At 41.0% G+C, this 10147-nt stretch overlaps 1 protein-coding gene across 1 annotated transcript; it reads right to left on the reverse strand.

The window, feature by feature from the left end:
• Positions 1-8023: 8023 nt before the first annotated feature.
• On the reverse strand, positions 8024-8742 carry LOC104488603 (cytochrome b-c1 complex subunit Rieske, mitochondrial; the record flags this gene model as incomplete). The annotated part of the gene is made up of 1 exon (XM_010132627.1): positions 8024-8742. A coding segment is annotated over one exon (611 nt), but the record flags the coding sequence as incomplete, so codon positions are not given.
• Positions 8743-10147: the final 1405 nt, after the last annotated feature.

The raw sequence follows: 10147 nt of genomic DNA on the forward strand, positions 1-10147 counted from the left end.
GCTGTGGCAGCCTCTGTTTCAAAAGGAGTACTTTTAAGACATTAAACCACGATGGATGCAGGTTAAAATTTGGAAGAATTCAGAGAACTTTGTGATGTTTCGGGTACTACTACCTGTGGTACTTGGGGTAGCAGGGATCGGAGTGTTAGCCAAAGAGCACGGTAAAAATTAACTGATGCAAACCCAAATATTGTGCTGATATTCTTCCCAGCTGTGAAGTATATCAAAGACCATCCTTATCTTGCCCAGAGATATTTAGTGACCATAGCTTTCATTACAGAGCAGCCAAGTACCAATAAGCTAAAATATATGCAAGTGTTAAAAGTCTATATTCAAGTTTTAAACCTTTTTGCTTATGAGGAATGTTCTTACTGGCCTTTTCCTGTCTCATTTGGGAGATGAAATGTGAGCTATATATTTGCTCCGGAATTGGCTTGGCTCTAAGGGAGCCATTACAGTTGCTATTCAAACCTCTGGATTCGGTGTATCTCAGAATTATTGTTGTTCTTCTAGTCAGTGGAGTATTTTAGCGTAGGAGCTGCAGTGTGAAATCAGTCTGTATAAACCTTGGCTCTGTAAACACTTTTATGCTGAAATCTTCTCCACAGTAATAATAATAACAACATTATTACTGGTAACTGTCAGCCACTATATATAGGGCACTTTATTTAAAGAGCTCTGAATAAATCTGCAGAAGTCTGTTGCTTCATCACAGATATCATAAAATGAAGGGCAGATTATTGCCACTGACAAAGATACTAACCAGTGCCAGTGAGCTCCTTGTTGTCCTCAGAGTATAAGAAATACTGTACAGGGTCACGGCTGGCCCACTCTATCCACTGCATCAACCAGCAGAAATACTTTTGGAAAGAGCACAAGAAACATCCAAGACTAGAGCTGCCCTTCCTCTGGGCCAACAGTCCCAGCTTCCAGCAGCCTCCTGCTGCAGGCTTCTCTTGAACCAGACACTGAGCCCGGGGCGTTGGGTTCAAAAGCCGCAGATGAACTTCGCTGTCTGAATTCTCTGTTCCACCTTATTTTACTGCCTTCCCCATGTGCTGAAGTGTGTAATCTGTATTGCCTTTCTTTTGCTTTACATTTTTTTGTTCAATGATTTCTCCACAGGCTTTTTATTCCTTCTTTGCCCCTTTATTTGCTGTTAATTTGGGAAATGGTGTAAATCGTGTATTGGAAAGATTTAACCGGTAGCTGAACAGTGTCTGTGTTATAGTAGATGTGCTTCATCACAAAATTCTCCCCTGCTCCTTTAAATGTGTCTTTAAAAGAGCCTTGCTTTGAGCAGTGTCAGTCAGGCTCCCGTGCAATCGCAGACCAGTAGAATGCTTTCTGAGCATCTTCCCACCCACTTCCTCTTCCCTGTGTGGGGGAGACTCATCTGATTACAATTTACAAGCTGAAAAAGGGGATAGTGTTAAATACAATGTCGGAAGAAGGTGCAGCCTACTTCTAACACGTCTTGAAGATTCCTGTCAGTCACTCTTCTTGCTGTGCTGTTTTCTGATTTGTACTGCACGAAACATGAGTTTTAAAAGAATTTAATTTCAGGTCAATCACTGACCAAATATATTGGCCCAGTGGGAGGTTGGTGAGAGTCTATAAAGAATGTGCAGAGCATGTGAACTACTAAACCTGTACTTGAGCTGACTAGCGGTGGACTACATCACCCTAATCAGTTTTTTGTTACCCATGCTGTTCTGCAGGTAACTGTATTCCACGTATTGCCATTCCTTATCAGACGGTGTCGTTCTGCTGGGGTTAAGGCAGTCATGGGGGAAAGGAGAAGAGCTTCTCTACAGGACCTGGAGTTGTGGCTAAATAGTAGATGTTATACCTAAATTACCTCTCGCAGAGGGAAGAAAATGTGACTTTGAACCACCATTGGAAAAGTGTTATGTACAAGTACAAGCGTTTGGTAGAATGAGTTGAATATATCAAAGATTAGCACATAAATGAAACAGAAATAAACATGCTGCATATAGAGGAGTTTCTGTAGTTGCACTGAAGGACATTTCTGGGGAGTCAGAGGTTGGAGATGAGTGAGTGACAAGCTAATCTTGGCCTAAATAAAATATGAACCAAGAACAATGAAAACACTGAGATTTACTTTCTCACATAGTGAGCTGGAAGAGTTTTATAAAAAACTACAATTATTGTCAAAAATGTCCTGAAGCCATGACTTCCTTGTGTAATTTAAGGACTTCAAAGCAGGGTGTCATTCAGGAATACACGCTGCAGTGCAACTGGGATGCAGCTTAGGAGATAACGGCAATAGCAGTCTCTAAGATCCTTAGATGAAAGTGTTTTTATAAACATTAGCTAAAAGAGTTGCTAAAGATAATTCTAGTCAAGGACTTCAGTATTATTTAATTGTTGTGATTTATTTCAAAATAGAAATATCAACAGATAAATGTAGATGCTTCCAAAAGCTGCACAGGAAACAAGAATGGCTTTGGAACTAAGTCTAAAGAACGCAAGAGAAAGACCAAATATGTGCAATGTTTGGAATTCTTTCTTCTCTCATGAGGAGCAAACCGATCCTGATGAAACTAATTACAGAATAAAATAAACTGTTTCGTGTTGTCCAAACATACAAATCAGCTAAAAAACATTCCCTTAAAGTTCACCTGGGTAAAGACAGTGAAAAATCAGCACACAGGCAGCTGCCAAAAATGTTAATAGATTATATCTCACCTGGGAGTAACATACTGATGATAGACTACTGATGAATGAAAGACAGCTAAAAACCAGAATGAAGCAGTTTCTGCTACCTCTGAGCTTTGTGGAAGGTAAATGGAAGGGAAAATTACTTACATATCATGAACATGATGGGAAGAAATGCAGTCACAGATGGAAGACGTTTTTCTTCGCAGGTTGCCAAATCTTCTTCACGAAAGGTACCGAGGCTGTGGCTCTGGCTGTGCTGTATGCAGCAGGGCTCTGGCAATCAGCAGTTTGTAATTCGTTGCTGTTTATGGTGCATTTATTTTGCCAGTGAAGACTGAAGCCACACGGCACTGTTCAGTTTGGTACATAAGATGAGACAGAGCTAGACTACCATTACACCTGCAGGGTGATACACCTACTCCTGTGTGCTGTATGCTTCGATTGCAACAACCTGTTTCATGCTGACTCTAGATCTCTTTGAATAGATTTATGCTTCCTTTGTCTTAATCCTGGATTAAGACAATTATTTCTAGACTGGTGGTCTCTGAATGTAAAGCCTACCTAACCTGTAACCACAAGCTAGATCATGACTCCATGATTTTATCACTTATCTTTCAGACTTCTTTTAAGCTACGCAGTTGATCAATACTTGTGTTTTTCACTGGGGTTGTGAGTGCAGGTGAACGGCCCAAAGTTTATAGTGTGCTCACAGTGCAGAGCCTGTGGAATATCACTCCTTGTCTACAAGAGATGCTGACAGATGTGATGCTTACTGCAGAGCAGGTGACCTGCTAGCATAAGTAGAACTATGTTTGCCTGGGAAATTACATGAACTGAAAAGGTAGAGAGGAGGAAAGAAACTAAGGAAAATAAATAGCAGTGGCAATGGCAACCTTTAGTGAGCTCAGCAGAGCAGCCTAGAGATGACAAGAAATTCGGGCTGAAAAAGGTTGATGATTTATAGACCTTTGTAAGAATCACCTGTATGTATTGATATGAATTGTAAGGAAGGGCAGATTATCTGTCAAAATAGGAAACTGTCTTCAAAAACAAATGGTTCTGAAAAATGATTGGCACAAGAAGAGATGATCTTTGTCAAATTCTATTAAACGATCATGAACAACCTTTCCAGTATGTTAAGGAAGTGATCAGGACAAGCTGCATGGCACTGGGATTATGGCCTAAAAAAAAATTAGGATGAATGTCCAGCCTTCCAAAAGCTGATATAGAAAATACCCTAGTGAAGATTAAATTACTGCATTCTCAGAGTCTAACACGTACTTGTTTGCATGTACATATACATGTGTAGAGGTAGTTTCTTTTCTTGTACCCTAATGCAAGAGTTTGACTATCACTCAGGTATACAACACCAGACATGCCTTAGGAGCTAACAGCAATGTTTTGTTCAGTTAGAAGCAACGCAAATGTTTTGAAGCAGTTACTCGTCTTTCTAACCAGTGCAAAGTAACAGTGTCTAGGAGAGAGATTTTAATTTTGCACTGTAGTTTAAAACAGAAGTATTAAAAGAACTGGAGAGGAAAAGTAAATGATGGCTTTTTCTTGTGTAAACATTAACATTCAAATAAAAACATCAAGATCAAAGCACGTTATAAGGGTAAAAGGGAAAACGTATTGACCTAAATATGCAGTCTGTTCACCAGGCAGTCAAAATTGATGTTCTTATAGGGAAAGGATAATCGCTAGGTCAGAATTTGTCATGTCACTATAGGCACGTCAGTGGGAAATCTATGAGCCAAATTCTAGCTTGCCCAAAACCGCTGTGTATTTCAGACCTTTGCGAAATAGACAGTTCCAGGCAAACTGCTAGACAAGCTACTGAAACTTGTGATATTTTGGTACTTAATTCAAAATTACAGTTCAGTTGGAACTGAAAGGAGAGGGGAAAACCCCACCCGTAGCCTGTCACAACTGAGAGGCTGTTCTGTATGTAGCGGGGGCTTCCTCCAGGTGACAGGTCAGACTGACACTGAAATATTTTGTTGTATTTGTTGCAATCCAAATGGAGAGCTCCTTCCCACCCCCCAATAGCAATGTTACCTAAAGGGTGCTGTCACCAGTCACCAGCTACCAGTGAGTTATTCACTACAGCTACAGTTACAAAATAAACTGCTTGGCACCCTCCTTCTCCTGGTCCGAACACAAACCCCAGTGCTGTTAACCTGTGAATTAAAACTTACCTCATTTAGCTGCTTCTTGCTCTTCCTTCAACATCTTCAAACAAGGGAGAATAATTTCTGCATGTGCAAAGTCTCTCATCTCAGGACTTACATTCAAGCTGTTTGCATTGTACTTCAAGTATTCCTTTTTAACCATTAGTTCACCATACACGTAAGATTTCCTGGACCTGCTCGGAAATAATGCATTCCTCCACAGCTCCTTCGATCATCCCAGGGCTGTGCAAACCAAAAGATCTCTGCAGGAAGCTGGCACTTTTCATTAGTGATAGGAATTAGAGGCTGACACGTACTGCAATTACTTGCGAATTGTATGACAGCTCACAGAGGAAAATTTGGAGTTCTGTTACCATGTTACATGGTGGGAGTAAACCGGTTCTGTCCAATGCTACTGTTAGATTGCTTGCAGAAAATTATGCACCAACATCCAGATATTGGAGATTTTTACTACAGCATTTTTTACTAAAGATAACTGACATACAGGCTCATGCTAAGTCCTGATGCAGGACCAACGAGCATTTTCACTGTTCGCCTCCTGACCCCAGCTCTGCCTCTAGGGGTGTAACCTCTGTTTGGCATGGGGGAGGATGAAGTGAATAGTGTGGTTGTCGCGCTGCAACTGGCTAACAAAAGAGCCCAGCCATCAGTACTATGTGATGATGTTAAAAGTTGTCATCCCTTACTAATTCTTCTGCTGTTTATAGGCAGAAAAGATCACCTCCCTGTCTCGTGTTTCCAGCTCCTGGAAGAGTTAAGTAAAACCAAGCAACGCATGCATCGCTAATGCGATGTTTTAATTCCAGAATTGCTTATTTTAAATCTCTAATGCTGAAAAAAAAAATAAAGCAAGTAGTAAACAATGTGGTATATTACATTTTGATTACATATTGTTGGAACAAGGCAATGTCATAATTAATGTCCTGGGGTTATTAAAATATTATAATGCTAAATGAAGAAAATTTATTACAGTTATGACACAAACTGGTTGTCAGTTGTGTTAGGACAATAAACGCTGACAGTTCTGTGTTTTCTTTAAGCAAGACAAGTTACAGTCTGTTATTTCTCTCTTGTATTTCATTTTGTGCTAGTCATCGTTGATGTAAGATGTTCAACAATGTAAGAACAACTCTTGTGTCAGACAAAAAGGCAATGGACTAGCTCAGCGTCCTACCTCTAAAGTGGGGATAAGCAGACCCCCCAAGGAAAGAACGTGAGAAAGAAGAATGCATTCAGTCATTTTTCCCTACTTTACAACTTCCTGACCAGAGGAATGTTTTGGAATCAGCCATTTTTTTCTTCAGCATGAGGATTCCTCAGCCTACCTTATTCTTGTACCAAGAATTCTATTAATTTTCACATTACATTTTATCCCCACAGATTTTAGTCTTCAAAGATAAAATATGATGCATTAAAAATGTTATAAACCATCCACTCTTCTGTTTTCATAGATTCACAGAGACATACAGCTGGAAGCACCTTGGAAGGTCCCCAAAGCACCATCAGTTATGCCTGAGCTGCTAATGACAAGAGTTCTTCACAATTTCCAGTGCAGACATTCTGCTTCTCTTTTCAGGTATCCAGTCTTGAACTGTTTTTAACTATTAATATTCTGTAGTTGCAAAGACTCATTTTCTCCCCTGCAGGGTGTCAGTTAAATCTCTTTGCTTCTAATTCAAGCCTATTATTTCTTGGCTTATCCCTGAAGGTTGCAGAGAACAGCTCATGTGGGTGGGCTCTAGTTTAATACTGAAGACCTTGGGGTTTGATGGTAGCCTGGAATAGGGTAACTGAATGATAGAGTATTCTGCATCTTAAAGATTTCAGAAATTCCAGATTCAGGATGTGCCCAGTGCTGCTGCGGCCATGGCTCAGCTTGCCTGCATGCTGGCAGGCTCGTCTTACAGGACAGAACACAAAACGAACGCAGCGGGCTGTGCAGGTGAGCCTGCCTGCCTCCAGCTGTGTGTGCTCGGGAGCACTCTGTGGTGGTGTGGTTTGCCTCCGAACCCCAGGAGGAGGTTAGGAATGCAGAAAGGGTGTCATTTGCCCTTGGGAGTAGATACCAGCTTTGCAAGCAGGACATTTATGTATTGCGTTTGTTTTTCTCTGGAAGTATAACGTATTGGTATCATTTGAGAAGCCAAGATCTACAAGTTTGGAAATGTTAAGGTCAGTATTTCCCTGTAGAAATTAGCTGGAGAAGGGTCATTATTGGTCTGTCACCTGTCACTTCTGCTGATGAGAAATGCTGATTTAACTGTGGAACTGATTACTGTGTTCCTCAGATGTACCTGAACTGTGTAGGAAGCCCCTCTGCAGAGTTTCTTCTTGCAGACTTTTTTGGTGATTAGTGGCAAGAGTGTCCTCTGTGCTGCTGCGCAACATGACCTTTGAGAACGCTGTCTCATTTAGTTTGCAAGAACATACGTTAATGACTGTACAGAGGCTGTGTGGGAAGCTGCCTTCAATTCTGACAAGTGGATTTAACAAATCAGAGGGGTTAAGAAACTGCATGTCATTAGCTATAAAAATGGCTTAATATTCTGAATTTTCATCCAGTCTCTGCAGTAATTGTTCCTTTGGCAGCAGTAACCATTAAAAATATTGCCCCGCTTCTAAAGATACAAAAAAGGAAAGACAAAGCTTTTGAAATGCCAAATATTAAAAGTTGTGATTTTAGTATCTTTACTCCCTATATCTGAAGAGCTTTTATTAAATAAGCATGAACTCTGTTCAGCAACTTCGTAAAGACTTTGTTGTAAAGGAGAAAAATCAGCCAGCTGAGGAGAAGCAGGAACACTGGAAGGAAAAGGATTACATCTTATAGGATTCTATATTGAAACTTCAGTTAGAAGTTTATGGCAACGTCTTTTTTAGATGATGTTCCTTCCCATAATGCAGTAAAACCAAAAGAAATTATGTGGTATGAAGGAACTAATGGCTTTGTAGTTCAGTGTCTGTCTTGAATCAGCAGCCTTTCAGGAGGGCTCCACAAACATGCTCTGGTTCTGCTCTAGGATCTCTGACTAGACACACGAGAAGCCTGTACAGAAATAAATACACATTACCATAAGTCAGGCACAAGTGCTCACTCCAAGTTTTTATTAACATTGAACACACTTTATCAAACTGAACATACTTCTGGTGGACAATCTAGACAGCTAGTATGTTTTTACAGTATTGCACAATCTTGGTTAATCCTTTTGTGTGTATGTTCACAGGAACATGAGAGCGAGCAAGCACCTCGTTATTCAGCCAACAATCACGAGATCCTCGCCAACAAACTGGTAAATTGGAACCTCAAGGTTAAGGGGAGCGGGACCTTTCCTGATTCTGCCAGAGGCATCGTAATGGGACCCATGGCAAGGGCAGTAATAACCGCCAAAATCTCCCGAGTTAGCAATGGGTACGCAGCCAAGGTGAGTGCAGACACCTACCAATATGACCCATTCTGGTTTTTTTACTCTGTCTAAGTCATGCTGTGGATCCCTCAGTTTAGATACATCAACATCAGCTTCCTGTTTAATCTCTGCCTGGGTTCGGTGACGCACAAAAAGGGGCTTCCCTCTCCACTTGAAAGCCATGTTCTTGCCTTCTGGAATGTCAGATAACTTGATCTCAATCTTTGACAGCGCCAGCACATCAGCAGAGGCACTCAGGCTGGAAATAAACTGGGTGACAACATTCTTAGCAGCATATGCAGTTGCTACGCAGGTCGTTGCAGTCAACAGGTAGGAAAACCCTTTTCTAGCTTCACTGCTGCTTTGAGAAGATGTGGTGGGATCCAGCACGTCTTGACGACGATAGGCAGAGAAGTCGGGTACCGCAACATCATTATGGACGCAACGAACACTGGCAGGTGCTGCAAGAAGAAGAAGAATATGAAACAATAACACTCTGAGGTAAAAAATATTATTATGTATTTTTTAATTTCATTTTTGGAATAATGAGTAGAAGTTATTCCAAAGTCTGGGTAGGTTTTGCTATTATATATCTCCATTTGAAGTTGTAGGAAAATGGTTTCCAGAAAATATTTTTGGTAGGTGAACAGGTGATCTGTGAAACAGTTTTACCAATTCTTTGGAAGTTACACAAAGCCTGATAAGGGTGCAAAAGAATATGAGCAAAGTTTTGGCTTTAAAGCAATCTGCTTTTTCAGAAGATTTCAAGGAAAAACTCCTGCAGGATACCATGGCTACCTAAGAAAAGACAGATCTGTTTTTCATTCAGATGTTTCCCTGAGAAAAACTGCTATGAAGAATTTGATTTAGTGACATTTGCACAGCTGTAGCTTAATTCTTTTGTGTTTTCCCTTGACCTACGTAATGTCTATGCCTTTAATAATGTTAAGCGCGTGGTTCAGCATTTTTAAGTTTGAAAATGCAGTATCAGGCATCCCCCTTTATATTAAAGTAGTGTCTGAGCTAAATAACTTTTAAACCTGCAGCCCCACATTTGCCACGCTCACTTCATAGAAGGATTTAGGGATAAAGCTAATAACTATCCAATTCCCAAGCTTTTCAAGTGGGATTTCCAGGTCAAACCTGTGTGCTGAACAAGACATGACAGCTACCTAAGCGGCCTTTTGTAAGCTTCTCAGCAAAAGCAAGCTGCTTTCCTCAATAAAATCTATAAACCAAAGAACACACCCAAGACAGGTGAAAGATGTAGAATCACTACACAGCACCTTCCCCAAGGCACTGCCCTCTCCAAGACTTAGCTCTTTATCTTATGTAGCTGTATGACACAGGCTGTTATTGACGCCAGGAGAGCACGGCAGCAGTTCTCAATGTTCATCCCATCAGCACGTCACTGAGACCTACTGCCCTCTGGCCAGAAGTCAAGCTCTGCAGGAACAACCTGGGAGTACCTTCACCTGGCTGATGCTTTCCTGGGCACTGCGTGAACTGGTGAAAAATTCAGAGAAAACTGATGCTTTTGACATAGGGAATTCACTGTTAGAGCCGTTTTTCCGCAACAGCAAAACACCCTATACGTTCTCACTGCACATCTCTCCCTTGATGCCCCTCAGTTAAATCCCTTATTGAACTCAATAGAATTTTCCTGATCTTCCCAACTGCAAAATAAATCTCCACCTGAGCGTCATCCACAGGAGGCTTTCAAGTGCCCTTGACTCCACAGCCGTAAAAATATGCTACTATAATGACAATAACTTGTAATCAACTACTAGGAAAAAAAAAAGGCAGCAAAAGCCAGAACTTCTCAACGAACTCACGCCTCTGCTTACCCCAGCCTGCCAGGCCAGA

This window comes from Buceros rhinoceros, unplaced genomic scaffold (assembly GCF_000710305.1).
Source record: "Buceros rhinoceros silvestris isolate BGI_N320 unplaced genomic scaffold, ASM71030v1 scaffold32933, whole genome shotgun sequence".
NCBI classification, from domain to species: Eukaryota; Metazoa; Chordata; class Aves; order Bucerotiformes; family Bucerotidae; genus Buceros; species Buceros rhinoceros.